The sequence below is a fragment of the Dermacentor silvarum genome, chromosome 1, assembly GCF_013339745.2.
Source record: "Dermacentor silvarum isolate Dsil-2018 chromosome 1, BIME_Dsil_1.4, whole genome shotgun sequence".
In the NCBI taxonomy this organism is placed as follows: Eukaryota; Metazoa; Arthropoda; class Arachnida; order Ixodida; family Ixodidae; genus Dermacentor; species Dermacentor silvarum.
This window is the reverse complement of record NC_051154.1, coordinates 404,393,008-404,412,646: the sequence shown is the minus strand read 5'-3', so window position 1 is coordinate 404,412,646 and position 19,639 is coordinate 404,393,008. Positions and strand designations below refer to the sequence as shown.

General features: G+C 45.5%; 1 protein-coding gene across 1 annotated transcript in view; it reads right to left on the bottom strand.

The window, feature by feature from the left end:
- Positions 1 to 202: 202 nt before the first annotated feature.
- LOC119446756 (uncharacterized) overlaps positions 203 to 19,639 on the bottom strand; it is a 39,777-nt gene continuing 20,340 nt past the window's right edge. Inside the window, exons 3-5 of the mRNA XM_049663578.1 lie at positions 16,856 to 17,070; positions 9,145 to 9,318; positions 203 to 388 (exon numbers count right to left, since the gene is read on the bottom strand). Coding sequence (XP_049519535.1) covers positions 203 to 388; positions 9,145 to 9,318; positions 16,856 to 17,070 — 575 coding nt within the window. The remainder of the gene's footprint in view (positions 389 to 9,144; positions 9,319 to 16,855; positions 17,071 to 19,639) is intronic.

The following is a 19,639-nucleotide window of genomic DNA, read 5'->3' as shown; positions in this document are numbered from 1 at the left end:
CAAGTGTTGAATAATTAAGACAAGGCAAAGTGGCGTGCTCTCAGTTTGTATTTCTTGAAAGTAAAACGTGCCTAACTCAGGCTTCTCGCAGCCTTTATGGTGAGGATAGCTCAAGACCCTTTGTAGCAGCTGGGCCCACAAAAAAAATTGTCGTTATTTTATGTACACTTCTTTCACTTCAATGAAAACGCATGCATAATGCTCACAAATTTCCGGGCTCGAAGACGTTGTCCATGAGGTCCACAAAAGCATGACAAGGAACGCCTACGCTGTTCTCTGCGTGGTCAGCGACATCCACCACGCTGGCTTGCACCACCACCGGCAAGGTGTCGAGGCTGACGAGGACCACGCTGTTCGACCACTTCTCATCACCGCACAGAGATCGTACCTGCAGCCAGAACGTGCAACCGGGTGAAACTTCCCTAACTGCGGGGACATTTGCATATGACAGAGCAACCAGGCCTTTTGACAGTCTATTACGCGAATTGCACCGTTGCCTGATTTATTACGCAAATTACGCGAATACTTGCACCTGTTACCTGAAAGAGGTGTAAGGGTGAGAGCTGAGTGTTTGAGAAATCTCTCAACACGATAACTAGCGAACACACAGTGTACGCACGCTTGAGGATGAAACAAGAGCTACACCACTGGAGTGTATCCATTTGCTGCTCGATGCGCTGTGTCCTCACGGAGAGGTGCGGTGTCGATGAACTGCATGGCACAACTTCATATTCAATATATTTCCTTCATGACACCATCACGGAAAGCCTTGAAAGAAACAGGATCGATTACTCATGAAGGCGTGGTACGAATCAAGGTGGCGTTTGAACGAGTGGGTTATAGTAGCTCAACGAAAGAAGGCCATTCGTTGAGCAGGTCTGCGAAGAAATACGAGGTGTGTTCAAAAAGAAACTGAACGTTTCAAATATCGCGCCAACCGTCACAGGGAGCACTCTGCGGCTGCTGAGTGCACGTAGCTGTAGGCTTAGACAACAAACTGCCGTTTGCCGCTTTTCGCTCTGAGCGTTAGTGGGCGAGCTAGAGTAACTGAAGTGAGCACATGCACAAGCTGTTCGTCGGATTAGTGCCGAAGTAACTATGAAAGAGTTTGATGAACAACGTTTGTGTGTGTGTGTGTGAAAGTTTCCTACAAACTAGACAAATCTTTCACAGAAACACTTGAATTGCTTAGCCAAGCGTACTAGGACGACTGTATGAGTCACACGCAGTTCTATGAGTGGCTGAAGCGTTTTGAACACGGCAGATTGTTGGTCGGTGACGATCCCTAGCCTGGATCACTTTTCACATCGTCACATGGTGACCATGTGGAGAGAGTTAGTGGTGTGATTCGTGCAAATCGTCGTTTAACTGTACGAGAAGTTGCTTACAAAGTGCGCATCAGCGTAAGATCATTCCACCAAATTTTCAGTGACAAACTTGAGGTGCGTTGTGTCAGTGCAAATTTCGTGCCGCGTTCATTGACTGACGATCAGAAACAGACGCTTGTTAATATTAGCGTGGCACTGCTTGCCACTGCCAATAAGAATGGTAACTTTCTTACCCCTTTCAGGCGCCACTTTTTCCTGTTAATTCAAAACTTACTTTCACCACACTCCTTGCATCTCCCGAATCATAGAAAGTGTACAGCTGCAGAAAAGATTAAGATTTTTCAATTCTTTAATGAGTTTTGTCAAGATTACAGACTGTGGACTCCACGCGAAAACTCACTAGAGGAACATCAAATATGAGAACGCCAACTATTTCGTGTATTGAAAGCCTGAAAAGCACTTATCCAGCTGCTTGAAAATTGTGCCTGGATGCATGTGTTGTGAATAACAATGAAAGAAGTGAACTCGCTACAAACAACACCATACTGACACCTAGCAAAAACACCCAACCGTCTACCTTACCACTCATTTTACTAAAACATTTTGCACATGTTATCCAAAATTGCAGCACAATTCCAATCCTAAGAGTTTCAAGATATATGCGATACATTTTAAATACCCTTACTTTCATCAGTGATTATTATGTTGATGCACTATCTTGGTGTACACCATTATGTACATAGTATTTCAAAGGATTAAGGACATCTTAACAGGTGATGAGACCTGGGTTTAAGGCTATGATATTGTAACGAATGTGCAGCCGTCGCAGTGGGTGGGCAAAAGTTCTCCTCGTCCAAAAAAAGAAGCACGCATGAGTCGGTCAAAGATCAAGGTGATGTTGGTTGTGTTTTTTGACTGCAAAGGCATTGTACCAGGGAATTCTAGCGCGTTTCAGGGATGCTGTGCGGAGTAAGAGGCCTGAATTTTGGGATAACTAGACTTGGATGTTGCCGGCTTACGCGTCGCTTCTTGTCCGCACCTATCTAGCAAAACATCACACTCCCGCTGTGCCCCATCCACTGTATTCTCTTGGCCTAGTCCCAGCAGACTTTTTCCTGTTTCCAAAACATAAAATCACGTTGAAACGACCTGGTTTTCAAACCATAGAGGAGATTCAGGCCAATGAGGCGAGAGACCTGCGCTCCAACCCATAAAGTGCGTTCCAGGAGGCTTTCCAAAAATGGAAAAAAACAATGCGAACGGTGTATTGCCAGTAGAATGCACTACTTTGAGGAGGACATTGCTTAAAATATTGTGCAATAAGCAATAACGATGTTGTACCAAAAGTTAGGTTTCCTATTGGAAACACCTCGTATGACGACGAAAAGGTGGTAATACCCGCATGTGGGTGAGCAACGTTTAAATGATAGTATGTACATAGCGATATGCGTGAGTGTGGTAGAATATATAGCTCGTGGCGAAGCAAATCGTTATTGAAAATGTGTAAATAATCCTGCACTCACGATCCGAAACGATGTCAGAGCCCGACCCTGCCTTTAATGGGAGACATTACCATTTAATAAAATGAATTAATGAACTTTGTCGAGCGAATGTACAGGTTTTCTGGTGCGTTTATAATAAATATCTGGCGAGAGTTTCATACTGGTGACATATGTTCGAACTTTTGCGGAATGAGTGTCTTGCGTATTTCCAACTCTACATGCACAGGAGCGTCATGTAGGTTACGTTTTAGAAACCTTGGACTTTATAAGCAAATGAGCTAACGTTAGCAACATACGAGTGCCAGTTTAAAACAATAGATATATGACATAAAGTAATTCGGACATGATTAAACATGCAGATGCTGTCATTGGATGCTAGCAACCGGGTAAGTGAAGAGAAAATGAAATTGAGGGGGCTCTAGACTGTATGAAGAGAACTAGGCGGTCAAATTTAAACTGTTCCCCTTTATGTGCCAGATCCACGTTCTGATTAGCAGGATACTTTATGAGACTTTATTCTTCTTATTATTATATTGAATTTAATTTAATTGAATTTTATTCTCCTTGAACAAATACACAAGGAAGGAGTAGCTACAAAGAGCTACTGAGGTTAGTAGCTTTTATATAACGAAGTTGTGTTTGTTATTTTCTCCTTGAAGTCGATCAAAGTCTATTCAAGGTGATTATAGGCATTGATGAAGCAGGAGGCAGGTTGGAGGTAACAAAACTTCAAGATATATTGCAACGAAAATATTTACACAGTCAAATGCAGAGTTAGCAAAAGAATACTGATGTAAAAACACACAAGTAAACAACGCCTTACTCTTCTACTTTTTCTTAAGTTAGAGCCTAGGACAACTCTCACTACATACGACGAATCGAGTCTCACCGTTCTACCACCAAGTGGTTACGGCCCAGACTAGCGTTGCATCGTACAGAGTTACTGATCTATCATGTTTAGTGATTACAGCCAAGACTGAGGAACAGCACCTCGTCTAGGTTGTTATTGGTGAAAGAGACAAAGAAAAAGGGCGGTAGGGCCGTTGGCCCGCCCCAGAGAAGCAGTTGCCAATTAGAGCTAAAAGTTTGTTAAGCCACGATCCAAAGGGATGGGCTTACAGTTAAACGAAAATGTATTGGAAAACAACCCTGTTTTCTATCGTTCTGCAACGTCGTTTCCCTCTCCTATTTCCACGTGGTCAGTAACAGTCCCAGCAAACCCGCCAGGCTCGCACCATTTATTGCTCAGCTGTCTCAAACCTCGGTGGCGTCTCTAGCGAGCAAAGGGCTCGGGAGCTGGTATCACAACACCGCGTGCCGCAGTCCCCCCCCCCCCCCCCTCGAGGTTTGTACGCGTGAAAAAAGTATGACCGTTGGCGCCATACGGACTCGCTGTTCTCAAGACGACGTTCTCGGAACGTGATCTTCGCATGCGCACCGCGCCTCTACGGCGCGCACTGCAAGTCGTCACTTGACACCACGCGAGCTTTTCTCAGCACTCAAACAAGATCCACGGGGTCGCCGCCCGGACGCATAGGGGAGTGGAGCCCCTCTCCGTAAACGCAACGTGTGGTCAACATTGCTAGGCCACTCTAAACCTCGGCGCCGTCTCTAGCCAGCAGGGAACTTGGAAGCCGGCGCCAGAACGCCACTCACAACAGTCCCACTCGGGGTTTTTCAGCGTGGGCCTATTACGACCATCGGCGGAATGCCAACCCAGTACGCGCAAGATCGCCTTCTCCGAATCCGTTCGCCGCATCGGCACCGCGGCCCCTGGCGCGCGCCTCGGCTCGTCACCTGACACCACGCGGGCCGTCCGACCCCTCAAAAACAGAAACGGACGCGCTGGGGAGTGGACGTCACCCTATTTATAAAACACGTGGGCAACTCGCGGCACTACGAAAGTATATACGAAACAATCATGCAGCCCTACACCGCCCATTCTGCATGCTCGAGAGATGAGCGGCCTAACATAGCGCCTAGGCAGGTCACAGAGTGTCAAGGGGTACATAATTATTCTGATGGCCAGCACATTATACCGGTACAAAGCATAATGGTACAGACACCCCCTATTCCGGCATCACTGAATAATGTTTGCCCCATTGGGTTCTACAACGTGCGCCTAAACCAAATTAAACAAATGTTCGTTTGTGCTTTCCCAGACTTCTATGTAACGAATTACATGTCAATAATTGTCGTAATCAATCACACCTATTGGTAGTATTGTAATTATATCATTACATTTTAATCGGTAAGGCTCACTGTAATCTCATTATTTGCAGTAGCCAATAAGCAATTACATGTAATCACATGTAATCAGTTACTGAAGAGATAAGCTCTAACCAGCGAAGCAGCTTTGAACACTTGAATTTGGCGTGAACGAGAGGAGAACTCTGGAAGTCGCGGCAAGTAGCGTTAAGCAGGAGCCTCCCGGATGCACATGCTCAGACAGGCAAACCCTGCGCTCAGTATTTGTTTCCCCTTTCTAACGGCAGGTTACAAGGTCTGTATTGTCATCATTTCATTCCGCCTCTGGCGATGATTGCGAATTTTTATGCGGCTCGAGCACCACTACGTCAGGACACTCGTGTTCAAGGAGTTTAGACTGCGATTTTTTTATCATCAGATGGTTCCCGAGAATTGTTCGCTAACTTTTATATTTCCTGTCCATGCGTTATTAGGTGCTCGTGAGTTAGAACGCCACCCTCCACTCCAGCGAGCACTTGGAGCGAGTTTTCAGTGACGCAGATGTATTCACAAAGAAGCGATGGAAGATGACTGAAGGAGACGAATTTTTGTGAAGTTAAAGCAGTGTATGAAGGGCTGCAGAGGACGCACTGAAAGAGTAAGCCCAGCTTGTTCTGTTTACTGTGTTTGCGGAGTGTTAATAAACGCTTGGGATGGAACTAACGTAAAAGTGACCGATTACTTTCAACTAATGGCGTGATTACTTTCGTGGGGCAGTATTGGTCATTGTATAATCAATTAGATTTTTCATAAAGCAATTCTAATCGGTTCCTATATTCTGTAACACGTGCAAGTCTGATTTCCTCCATCGAAATGCAGCCGCCGCGGCCGGCGTAATGGTGCTGAGCTCGAGGCACGACCTCGAGCTCACCATTACGCCATGGTGCTGAGCAGCGTTACGCCAGCACCATTACGCTACCGTGGCAAGTAACCCACTAGACGGTTATCACACCAGTCATGATACTGTTTGTGTCATTCAGCACCAAAATGTGATCGTTTAGGCTGACTTTACACCTATAGATAACGCAAGCGTCAGAAAACACACAAGCATTCAGAGCAACAGGCAGTGGCACAATTTGTGCAAGTGAGAAATAGCAGAAGGCCTGATACTAAAATTCAGGAAATGCCAGATTATTCCGGCAAACTGTTTTGAAGTAGTGCTGATAATACATGGATAACAGTGAGTAGTTAGAAAATAAATCTTCTAAAGAAGTAGGTCAGGGTGCAAGTTCAAGTGAGAATGTTTTAAGAGTAGTTGTTGATGAGTTACTTTGTGAAAAGCAACCAGGTCAACAGCTAGGCCGGTCTGTACATGATTAAGGTCAAAACGAGCGGAAACCACAGCGTATACAACCAAGCAGACGACGGGACGAGGCTGCAACTAACTGAAAGCCGAAAGGCGCTTTGTCGCAAGACTTTGCGAAGAGAATAAATATGTCCGTTTTAGTGTAACTGTCAAATTTTGAATATATATCGTCAATAATAGCTAAGTGCAGTGTCGCAGGACGATTCTTTGCGAAATCTGTGCTGAGACTTTGAAAGAGTTTTGTCATTTAGGAGGTTCATTATATTCGAGTATATGACAGGCTCCATGAATTCAAGAAAATAGCGCATTTTGATGAGCTGGTCGATGGCCTTTCTTGTCCAATAGCCACACGCGGCGTCGACTGATGCTGTAGTAGAAAGTGCAGTATAGATTTCAAGCCGGGTTCACTTGCATTTTAACCTCACTACAGCCTGCACGGATAAGCGTTGTGTTTTCGCAAGTTTAAGGGCAACTTCTTAGATACTGGCTAACGACATGAAATTCAGATCATCAGTCAGGAGTGATATTAATATTGGATTACGCGGTAAACATTGTCGAATACTGAAGATGTCGCTCGAGCAGAAAATTTTGTTTAATCGTGTTGATCCATTGAAAGTGATATTTTTTATGAGAATAAAAACTGGTGCGCACCCGACACTAGACACGCTCATACATAGCGCCACGTACTCGTATGTTTGCGTTTTGTGTCGCTCTTGTGTCGAGCGGCGGGTGCACTACGTCTAAGGTCCTTCAGTACATCATACCAACAAACCCAACGCGCTACCATAGGACATAATATGGTTGCTGGTAGCGCTGGTCTCTGTCTATTGTTTCTGCTTGTATGCCTCTCTATGGCGCTCCTCTAATGTGGCAATGTCCCCGCAGCGTATTTCTATTTGCGCCCCCGTACAGCGCTCGACCGCTGGCGCCACGCTGCGCCGCTCTCGCGTACCGCGTTTCTAGGTGGTTGCTTTCGCCGAGGGCGCTCGAACGCATTCATGTGGTTCGCGTGCTTGCAAGCCTAGCAAGTATGGCTGCGTGGCTGAGTGGTTACGGGGCTCGCTTCGGGATTATACGTACGCGGGTTCCAATCCCGCATGCCCTGGTTCGATTTTTTTTTTCATATCACGCTTTTTTTTTATTTGTTTTCCTGTCTGTTTGCCAGCGCGGTAGTTTGAACCCCGGCGCCACGGCGGAAGCCGTGGTGCCGGGCGCCGACGCGAAGCGGCGGTCGTTGGGGTGTTGCGGAGCGCAGCGTAGCAACACCCCAAATAAAAAAAATACTGCTCCAGTCAGGTAGACTGCTCCCTCCCTGATAGTGAGATTATATTTGGATCATCAAAACAGTGATGCGTTTATGAATACCACCGATCCCCTAACAGCAGGCTAGTCACCCCCAACCCAGCGTGTTCTCCGTCAACGCCTCCTCCGTTCCAACGGCGGCGGCTAGAAACATGGTACGCGCGAGCGGCGCAGCGCGGCGCCAGCGGTCGAGCGCTGTACGGGGGCGCAAATAGAAATACGCGCTCCGGCAATGATGGCGAAAAAACAACGCCAAATTCAGTTCGAAGCGGGCGACCGGGACCGCCGCCATGTTTTACGTACACTACGTACACCACGCTAACACGGTAACGTTAACTCTGAGAAATAGCGTGCGCACGGTAAACGGTATGGGTCGGTTAGCGTTCTGCGCATGCGCACTTCGATCCCGCTATTCCGGTACGCCCGCTATTCCGGTAACCACGCTAAACTAAACCTGTCTAAAGAGTGCTATTAGTTGGCTTCAACAAACCCGTTCGTTTGGTCGTTCCACTCAAATAAAAAAAATGTGGTTGATCCCTCTTATATAGGAATCGGTATAGAACACGAAAGTGAAACGTGTCTTGACAGAAGTAGTGTAATGTTTATTGCACATTGATATATAATGTCTATTGGTGTTTTGTGGCTAAAGCGCCCTTAGGCGTTGATGCACCCACGCTGACGCCTGGTGGCACGTCTCCTCCATCACGACTACCAACGTCGATGACCATGAGCAGCCGTAGTGCATATGGAAGCTGCACTACGCTGCACACGCTAGCACAACGCGAAAGACGAAGCACGTAACTGACACACTAATACAACGCGCAAGACAAAGCACGTAACTGAATCGTCACCGAGTCAAATCAGCGCGTACAGCGCGTCGTAATTGCAGCCTCCGCGATCAACTTCAGAAACATTTTCAGAGCTAATTGCGGAAGCCTCGCTCCGCTGTGCTGAGTACGGTGAACGCCACCACCTAGGTGGCGTTGGTAGTGCTTCTTGATGCCAGCGTCCCTTCGAATGCTGGCATCGAGGCGTCGTAGTGCAGAGACCACCGAAGCGTTCACTGTCGGTGCGCGTTAGTGTCATAATGCAGTACTTCTCTTTTCTGCTCGTAGGCGGCGGCACCGCCCCGAGCAAGAGCGCGGGTACACGGAGGAGTGTTAGATATATAAGGCGCGTCTGTGTAGCTCTCTGCAAATGCGTTTGTGGCGCAATGGGTTAAACGCTCGGCGATCTATCGTCGCGGACCGAGAGGTCGTGGGTTCGATTCCCAAATTTTGCATGTTTGTGGAACTTTTTCTTCCGGTTTCTTTCTTTGTATTATGTTCTATGACGTATTTCCGTGACGGAAATACGTCAGTGAAGTCTTGGTGGACCCCGGCATAAAACACTTTCGTGTTAAAACATATAAGGGAAACAACGAAGCAAGCACAACATAGGACTTTTAGAAATGGCTTACCTTGGTCAGCATGCAAGCAATACGGAAGGCGCTGTTCTCGGCGTCTAAGGTGTTTGGTGAATTCGGAGCGAGCAGCAACACCGCCTCGCTTGCCAATGCTCGTAGGCGGCTCACTGGACCAGCATGGGGATTTGGCAGATCACACCAGGGCGTCACCAGAGTAGGCTCTTGCACCTGCAGGATAGCATTACCCAACGCAAGGATTTTCGTGAACAAATCGAGTTTCTTGTCAGAAAGCTACACCGTGGCTTAGGGAGATGTGTAAAGTTCAAGCACCGGTTGACTTTCACGGTAATATCAGCACCGCTTCTGTCACAGCTGCCTTGCGCACTGTGGAATTCTGTTGTAAAGAAAAGATTGAGCGTAATCTTGTAGCAATCTCCAGATTGAAGATAAGGTGATAAAGAGTGTGTGATTTTCTGGTTCGCGTGGCTTTCTTTCAGGTCCTGCAATATCTCTCAAATAATGAATGTGGCCTCGAATCTATTATGCCACATTCAGCAGCATAGCGTGCCATCGCTCTAAATATAATAACGGCGATATTACAGACGCGATTCTGCGCCAAACACGCATTGGAATGCAGTCGCTACGTAGGCAATCAAAGTCCCCGCCTTCATACATGGGAGCATACCGCCACCGGGGGGGGGGGGGGGGGAATCTAGAAATTGTTTTTATATCAAGATTAATGCACTAGTTGCTTGAATACTGATGCAATTGCGTTTTCCAATTGCAATTTCTTGTCTGACCTACTGATTACGGTTTTTTAAATAATAAATGAAAAAGGCGGTCCCATGACAATGAGCGTGTTTGAACCTCCCCAACTGTATTTTCATTTGCTTGCCTGATATATAAGAGCACGGCTATGCCTTAAGAGTGACACCACTCTTTTTCGCGCCTAATACAGGTCATCCTGTTCTAGGCGCTACATTGACATAAATGAAGCGGAACCTGGAGAACTCATTTAAGAGACCAGTATAAATTGGCTATAAATTATTATGCACAAGACAAATATCATGTTCAATAAGCTTGTAAGGGAACAAAAATAATCATCGCCAGTTAGCCTCTAGAGTCTGTGCAGGAGTAAGTTTACGTAGGTCAATTACTCACACGGGATCCTGATCATGAAAAGAAAATTTGGAAAAGAACAAAATGGGTTGGAGTGCATACGCCAGGCATCACCAATTCGTGGATGGAAGCTTACTACTGTCGTTGAAAAGAAACGTGCACAATCATTGCATTCTACCAGTGCTAACATGTGGGGCAGAAACTTGGAGGTTAACAAAGAAGCTCGAGAACAAGTTAAGGACCGCACAAAGAGCGACGGAACCAAAAATGTTTGCCTAACGTTAAGAGACAGGAAGAGAGCGGTGTGGATCAGAGAGCAAACGTGGATGGCCGATATTCTAATTGACATTAAGAGAAAAAATGGAGCTGGGCAGGCCATGTAATGCGTAGGATGGATAACCGGTGGACCATTAGAGTTACAGAATGGTTGCCAAGGACTGCAAGCCACTCGAGATCAATAAAAAGCGTGGAGCTAATAAATCGTCGTACGACAATACAGCCAGAATGCAGGTGATACGCACTGCTCAGTAACCGACACAGTGAGCAGGGTGAATGACGAGGGCTTTTATTGGCATCTGTACTCTGGAATACTGTGTCGTGCAGAAACTGTGGGCAATAGTGAAATTTATTCAACGTAACTGCGCAAAAAACTGGGTTTTTGAAAGAAAGCTGCATCTAATGGCATACAGAGGGAGCCACAAGCTAATGTCAACCAGGCTTAGTAAGAACGCTAGTTAGTGTGCCTATGCTTTCGTTAATCCCAGATGTCACGATGTTAAACTTATAGATTAGGTAAGACTCGCGGACATCGCGATCGTGATGGGGATGAAAGCCTGATTCAAATATAGTGGTCCTGAGCTTTTCGAAAGAGTGCCCTGGTAAATGAATGTCTTGATAATGGTAGGTTATCATGCGTATTAGCATGCGATCTGTGGTTAATAAAGCGTATTCGAAACGAGGTTTCTGTTTGGCCAATATACTGTTTACTGCAGACGGTGCACTCAAGCATGTGTATAACGTTGAAGGTAACGTAATTAAAGGATCCGCGAATTTTTAGGGTAAAGTATGAAAACGTACTAATCACTTTCTCGATGGTTTGCATGTGCACCTCGCAATGTGCTTTGTGGCAGGAGGCGCAGCCAGATGTTTTGATGTGCTCATTTAATTTTGAGGATGTCCACATATCGCGGAGGGGCTTACACCGTCCGTACACGACACGAGGCGGTTCAGGAAAGATATCGAAGAGTTGTTTACTTTAGGCAAGGATATTGTGGTGGAGTTTCAATATAGAACGAAACTTTTGCCGCTGATGCCAAGAATGTAATTAACGCAAGATTAGTATTGGAACGACTATCGGGGAACCGGTTCCTGCTTAGAATGCCGGCTTTATTTAATTGGTCTGCTCGGCATATGGCGTCGTCAATTAAATTTGATGAATACTACCGTTTAACGAGAGCACTTTTAAGTTGTTCGCAATGAGAAATAAAATATTTGCGATCGGAACACAATCGCTTCAAACGGTGAGCCTGACTGTAGGGGATACCGGTTTTGCAATGTCGCACACGGCTGCTCTGGAAATGTAGAAGCTGGTTTCTATCAGTAGGGTTGCGATAAAGTTTTGCCAGCCGTTTAACTTCGTATAGCGTAACTGTGAGGTCCAGAAAGTTTACCGAAGATAACGTGTAATAGTGCGAAAATTTGATTGAAGGGGGAAAGTGATTATTCACTTCTATGAACTTTAAGAGGTTACCTTCACCATGTGCCCGAATCAAGAAGATATCGTCAATGAAGTGTTTATAAAAGAAAGGATGTAGGTTAGTTCTGGATAGAAAATCATTTTCCAGAACACCCATGGAGATATTAGCCTAATTTGGGCCTATTCGAGTTCCCAGTGACGCACCACTGGTCTGAACGTAATGACAATTGTTAAATTGAAAATTATTGAGCTCAAGAATAAGCTTTAACAGCGATCACAGGGTGTCGTTATCAACAGGTTTCTCGAAACGAGAATCTTCATGAGTCTTAAGGACTGTTGCAATTCCATCGGCATGCGGAATGTAGAGAGGGCGTCGAGCGTTACATTCATTATGGCGCTAAATGAGCAGTGCGTATCAACATTCTTGCTGTAGTACCGCACGGCGCTTTATCAGCTCCACGTTTTTTATTGATCTCTAGTGGTTTGCATTGTAATGTTTAATTAACCAACGATTCAGTTCTGTACTGCATACCACGTGTGTGCCCCATTTCCATATTTTTTATTGATCTCGAGTGGTTTGCATTGTATTGTTTAGTTCACTAAAGATTATTTCTGTACTGCCACGTGTGTACGACATTTCCATGTTTTTCATTGATCTCGAGTGGTTTGCAGTGCAATTCTTTAAACTAACGATTTATATCTGTGCTGTGTGCCACGTGGGTACACTGCGGCCACACCTGCTTATATTACTTGATTACCTTCGACCGTAACAAGTCTGCATATACTGTACTTGTGAACTGTATCCGTTTCTGTCACGTGTGTTCTGGTTGTACTGTCGCGAGTACTGAATGTATGTTAAACTTTCTATGACTTTCCGTATGATAAAATTCACCGGTGTTATCGCTATTTTTACGCTGCCTTTCCAATTGTCATAATCGTGCACAACCCTATCTCATGTATAGCGTGGTTATAAGGAAACCCAACTGCATGTACTTGTCACTTTGACAAAGGTGGGACCACCAGTGGAAACCCTAGCAATATATCCTGTACAAATGAAAAGTACGTTGTACTCTCTTCTTTTTCATGATACTACGGGGCCCATCGTGATTTCCTTAGCCACAACTATATATATATATATATATATATATATATATACGCACAAAATATTATCAGTAGACCAAGCATATATGATAACAATGACTTAGCTCATGAATGCGCAATTTGCGGGTCGCATTAGTCAATGTTTTTGTGAGCGCTGCACGCACACACAGATGGACATTCTTAGTCCTTCACTATGTGACAACCTTCGAAACGTATCGCATTCCTCCTTTTACGAGACAACCCCTTCTGATGGGCACACTAGGATTCTTAATCTCAAATGCACAATTCATGGTGTAGCGGTAACATCCACGCGCGTAGATTAAAGATTTAGTTGGCAGCATATCTATTACTGCCCTGACGTCAATACTCATTCTTGAAGACGTCTCTTTTTCTTCACGCACTTACAGTAAGGAAAATTATTCCCGTCTTCAAAAAAGGCAACAATACCGAAGACACGAACTATAGGCATATCGCTACTTTTCCCGTCTTTAGTAAAGTTGTAGAAACGCTTATTGCATCCCATATTTACATTTGCTTGCAACCATTCAGCGTGTTGAGAAATAGAAAATTTGGTTTCGTCATGAATGCTCAACTAGTATCCCCATGATTGCTTTTAGTAATAGAAAATATCGATGCTGGCAAATTAGTTGGATGAGTTTTTATTGATTGAACTAAAGCCTTGACAAAAATACCCATGATATTCTTATGCATAAGCTTGTTCTACATGAAATTACTCCCCCTCCCCACCCCCACCCCCCCACACAGACAGTAGAATCAATACGCAGTAGCCTTCAGAACAGTAAACAAACGATCTGCATGTCGGGAGCAATGTCTAACTCTAAAACAGTTAATATAGTAGAGTTCCGACGATTCAATTCTTGGTCCGCTTTTGTTTTAATTTACATCCATGACCTGGCTCACACACTAACTTCTCCTAGTGATTGTTTATTATATGCCGGCTACACGACTATAGTTTACTTTGGCTATGACATCAACCAACTAATGAACAGGCATTGTGACAACTTTACTAAATTTCTTCATCGTTTCCAACAAATAACTTAATAATAAATTCCTCTAAAACAAAGTACGCGGTGTTTTTATCGCACAACAATTATAGGGCCAACATTCCCCTAATATATATTAACTCTTTTCCTACCCGCCGTGGTTGCTCAGTGGCTATGGTGTTGGGCTGCTGAGCACGAGGTCGCGGAATCGAATCCCGGTCACGGCGGCCGCATTTTGATGGGGGCGAAAACACCTGTGTACTTAAGGTGCACGTTAAAGAAACCGAGGTGTTAGAAATTATTCCGGAGTCCTCCACTACGGCGTGCGTCATAATCAAATCATGGTTTAATTAGCGCGTAAAACACCATAATTTAATTTCTTCAATCCTTTCCTATCATGCTTATGGATCAATGTAGTTTCTGGGGGTGATGGTAAATAGTAGTTCAGAATTTAAAAACCATAATCTGGTCTTAAAGGGACAGACCGCAGATATTGTTACCCTACTCTTAAAATCTCGCGCTTATTCCATCTTGACAGCTTGGTTAGGCTTTACTATCCTTTCTTACATAGTCATAGTCATTACTGCATATCGCCATGGGATCTTACTTATTCAAGTCATTTAGCATTTATAGAACAAACACAAAATCAGCTTTACTATACATAAACTTTCTTGAAATAATGTACACATGTGTCTAATTTTTCGACAACTTCATATATTACCCAATAAAAACCTCATTACAGATTAGCTTGCCATTATGTTCTTTTACATGTTATCTAGCCCTAATCTATCATTTATCATTGGACACATCACCTAGTCAACCTAAAGAATGCTATATTTGCTTTAAATGATAACGTATTGCCTACAACCAATTGCGCGCAACTATGGGCAACAGGCTGTCGGGTTTGCTGATTTAAACCTGTGGAACTCCGTCCTTGTTGATTTAAATGTCGGTCATCTTCCTTTTTCAACTGCTCTGTGTATAGATACATACAGCGCGTTTCAACGAATACTTTCAAAGTTTTTTAAAGGTTGCCTGTGGCAGATTGCCCAATTCTAGTTAATGAGCTGGTCTACTCGAAGAGGTGGCCATAACTTGCACACAAATTACAATGCATAATCGAGGAATAAGGATTATAAACAGGGATAAGGTGCCTCAGAAAGGCTGGCCAACGTTTCGATAGGAGGACCTATCTTCGTCAAAGGCGGCCTCGTCATCCTCGGCGGGTTAGTTTTAAAGGGTTAGTGGAGTGACGTCACGTCGATGTCCGCTGTGGCTGTCTGTAAAGGGAGAAACTGAAAAGAAAACGAGCGCCGGCGCTTGACTGGCTAGGCGCGGTTTCTAAGACGAGGGGACAAGAGCGGGAGAGCGAGAAAGTGGCAAAAAAAAATTTATATATAAAGAAACACCGTCAGAGAGGGTTGGGGGAGCGAGAGGCGAGTGAGCGTTCGGAGGAGTCGTGGTCGGCGTGCGTTTGGGGTCCCTGAAGAGCCGGTCAGTGTGCAGGTCACAATACGAGTATACGACTCCATTAGTCAGCCATCTTTTTTTGATAATGCATAATCGACTAATTACCAAAAATTCACTAATGATGTTTTAACTAATTACCTGATGGCCCATACAGCAATTTACAAAGTGCCTCGTGGAAATCCATGCAGCAGTACCACGATACCTGCTTTCCTGTCTTTGCTCATGCCACGTCATCTGATTAATATTGATTAAATCATTAATTGAAAAATTGGGAGGAACAATTTTCCCGCAGATAGCACTACTAATAATGAAATCACCTCTAGCGCTTGTCGAATGGATGCCGCAGTGCTACAGTTGACCTGCCGAGGGGGGGGGGGGGGGGGGCTGGGCCCCCCTGAGCCTCCCGTGACTTTTAGCATAGCTTGAGCGTGATTACTTGGCAAGGCGTAGGGAAATCGTGGGCACGTGTTAAAGTGTTAAAAAGTTATCGGACATATCAGCGATGCACTGGCTCAGGGTACCCCCTTTTTTCTGTGTTTCTTTTTTCTGCTTGCTGCGCATATCATTCATGCTCATCTGTAAATAAAGATCAGCTGGAAGTTAGTGCTCTTTAATCTTCTCTGTCCTTTTTGTAGCGAGAGCTACATTGGCCGTATTCGCGTCATTTCGCTGTCGCCGGTGGGCGCACCGCGAGCTGAGCCGTTGCCCAGCAACCGCCGCAGCTTATAGCGCCGCTCACCGCGCCATCTGGCATGACGTCAGAGGAGGAGCCGGTGAAACCGCATTGCAACAACAGAGGAGGAGCCGGCGTTGCATCGTATATGTAGAAGGGGCGGTTCGGTGGGATTCATCGGCAGATATGGAAAGTGAGTCGGAGAGACTGAAAGAAGCCAGGCTTCGTCGTCGGAACGAAACCAAGAGGAGGCAGCGAGCCGAGGAGACGGAGGAAGAACGAGCCGCACGCCTCGAGAAGCGTCTTAAGTATGAAGCGGCCAGGCGAGCGGATTCAGATGAGGATAGCACCCGAAACGTGTTCAAATCACTGGACGACAACGCCTTATCCTCCCGCCTCACCAACTATCTTTGTGGCAATTGAGAAACAAGATGAAGATTTTCAAAATAAATGCGTTACACTTTAAAAATGTCTAGTCTTTAATGTAACCATACCTTAACTAGAGGTAATAACCAAACCTAACACTAAGACGTACGAAGCTAAACGATAACGATGTAACCGTAGAGAGAATCAAGCTAAACAATAAGATTAACCGTACCTCTCGCTACGCACACCCAGGCATAAGTGAATTAAGCCACACTCAATTTTATTTCCTACATTCGCGCGCTACGCAACACCGCCGTTAGTAACAAGCACCCATACCTTGTAGACGTGTCGCAGCTGCCCTTCGATAAGAAAAGGGGCTAGCGAAAGTCGAAAGAGCGCGTCGAGTCCGAGGCGGCGGCTGAGAGCTACGGTGACCGCAGCGACGGCCTTGTCGTCGACCGGCTGCTGCTCAGCCAGCGGCCACTCCTGGAGGCCCAGCCACGCAAAACACTCTCGCAGCACAGTAACCGTGGTAGTGGCCTCGGGTTGACCTGCACCGCGAGCCCCGGTGTCTCAGAATGTTTACCTAATTACGATGACTGGCAGATGTCACAGTTTATTCCCATCATTACGCCAGAGCTTCAGGTGATGTTAGCGACTGTGTCATTAGTTCTGATGTCGTTTTTTTTGGAGGACTTTATGGAAATATTGTTTTCCCCATGTTATTATTTACTCTTAGCACCAAATTTTTCGACTCTCGAGTACTAGTCACATGACCTGTTAATGGGAAAGCGAGGCATCGGATGAGTACCAAGTTTTGACTTTTAACAGCGGACTGTTGTAGGTGAGGCTGCGCCGTCCGTCTGTCCGCCGGTTTCACGCAGGGGGCAGGTTCCCAAACCCACCGCTAGTGGCGCCGTCGCCCCTAGCCGCGCCGGGGAAGCGTGCGCCCTTTCTCGCTATGCATTCCGCTCGGCGCGAGCGGCTGCGGGAGATCGGCCGAGAGCGGCAGCGCCGTCTTCGGGCGAATTCTGCTTTTCGAGAACGGGAATCGGCAGCGAAACGGCAGCGGCGCGAGACTTATCTGGAGCTACGCAGGAGGCAAGCGCAAGCCAGACGTAACCGCCGGGAGACCGCTACCAAGGAGGATCGTCGGCGGAAAGCGCAAGCGAAACGAAAGCGGCCGGAGGCTAATCCGGAACTACGCAAGAAAGAAACGCAAGTAAAGCGTACTTGGAGTAAAACGAACCGTGATGTGTCGCAGCAAGAGGCAGAAAAAAGACGCAAGTGCCGAGAGATCCTTTTGACCGACGGTGCAAGAGAACCTCGACTGGGAGTTACTGGTGAATGTTAAGCAGTACAAATCAAAACATAACCCATAATCACACGAAAACCACTGGAAAACAAACATAAGCACATAAACTCATACACAATCACAGAAACCCACAAATAACCACAGAAAATCACACAGAAACACAACATAATCACAGCTCCGCTGTTTCAACAGATTTCACATTGGGTGGAACTAAGTTTACTTTTTTTTTTAATTAAGCCAACATTCTAGAAACCATACAGCCACTAGGAAAACCGAAAGCCAACTTATTATTTTCCTACTCATTTCTTTTCATACGCCGCCGTACTTTATGTTGGAGTTGCGCACTTTTCTTTAGTGATGCACTAAGCTTTGATACAGAAGAACATTGCATAAATGAGTTCGTACATATTAAGTAGGCTTGTGCGGAACCTTCCCCGCTGTAAGAGTGGGACTCAACGGTTCGGGTTTAATGGAATGCATTCTTTGAAGAGGAGCTATTCAATACGCATACAAAAATTGAACAAATGCAGCAGATTCAACCCCAGGTTTACTTCCAAAAACGAGATGATATATATTTTTTTTTGCATAAAAGCAGCCAATACAACTTCCACAGACCCTTTACACACGCGAATGCAGGTCAAAACATGCTCCACATATTCTATTTCGTTTAGTGAGAAGGCTGCTTACACAGTTATTGCGTTCTCTTTGTGTGCTGTGCGTGTCATAGAACATCATCATCATCATCAGCCTATTATTTATGTCCACTGCAGGACGAAGGCCTCTCCCTACGATCTCCAATTACCCCTGTCATGCGCTAGCTGATCCCAACTTGCGCATACAAATTTACCAACTTAATATTCTGCTTGCTTCTTCTTCTTTCTGGGGTTTTACGCGCCAAAACCAATTCTGATTATGAGGCACGCCGTAGTGGAGGGCTCCGGATTAATTTTGACGACTACGGGTTCTTTAACGTGCACTACAACGCAAGCACACGGGCGTTTTTGCATTTCGCCTCCATCGAAATGCAGCCGCCGCGGCCGGGATTCGATCCCGCGATCTCGTGTTCAGCAGCGCAACGCCTTAGTTGACTGAGCATGATGATGATATTTGGTGTTTTTTGGCGCAAGGGCCAAATGTGGCCAAAGAGCGCCAAGACAATGAATAGTATGTTTGCCATGATCAGTGGGTTCCGATGGTAGGATGCTATGTGGCTGTAAAGAGGCCTAAAAGCAAATCGCGGTATATAAGCGTAAAACATATATCTAATAGAATTATGGCAGTGACGTGTGGAGTGATCTATGCGTCGTGAATGTATGAGAAGTGGTCATGGTGCTAAAGTTAAGAATATAAAAGCAGCACAACGCCTACGGAAGGGCTTTGTGAACAAAGACCACGAGGCACGTGCTTTCTTTAAAAAAAAATACCGCAGCAGCGGCCTCTCCAGAGAGGCCGTGCTACAAGTCACCTGCATATATAACATGAAAGTTAGGTATATCCTTTAAAAACGCGATAACGGATTGGTATTTAAAAAGAGGTTCATTGCCCAAAAACATACATGGATGTAATGGTAGGTTCTGCCGTAATGATAATGAAAAATGTATAATGTATTGTCCTCTGAGGCTCCAGTTCAGGGCATTGCAGGAGGACGTGAAGTACACTGAGTGGCTCGCCACATTCGTCACAGACAGGCGGATCGCCACCGGACAATAAGTATGCGTGTGTACTGTATGTGTGTCCTATCCTGAGTCTGCAAAGTGTAACCTGTGTGTAGCGTGTTTTCGATTCTGACGGCCAATGAGCGAGAT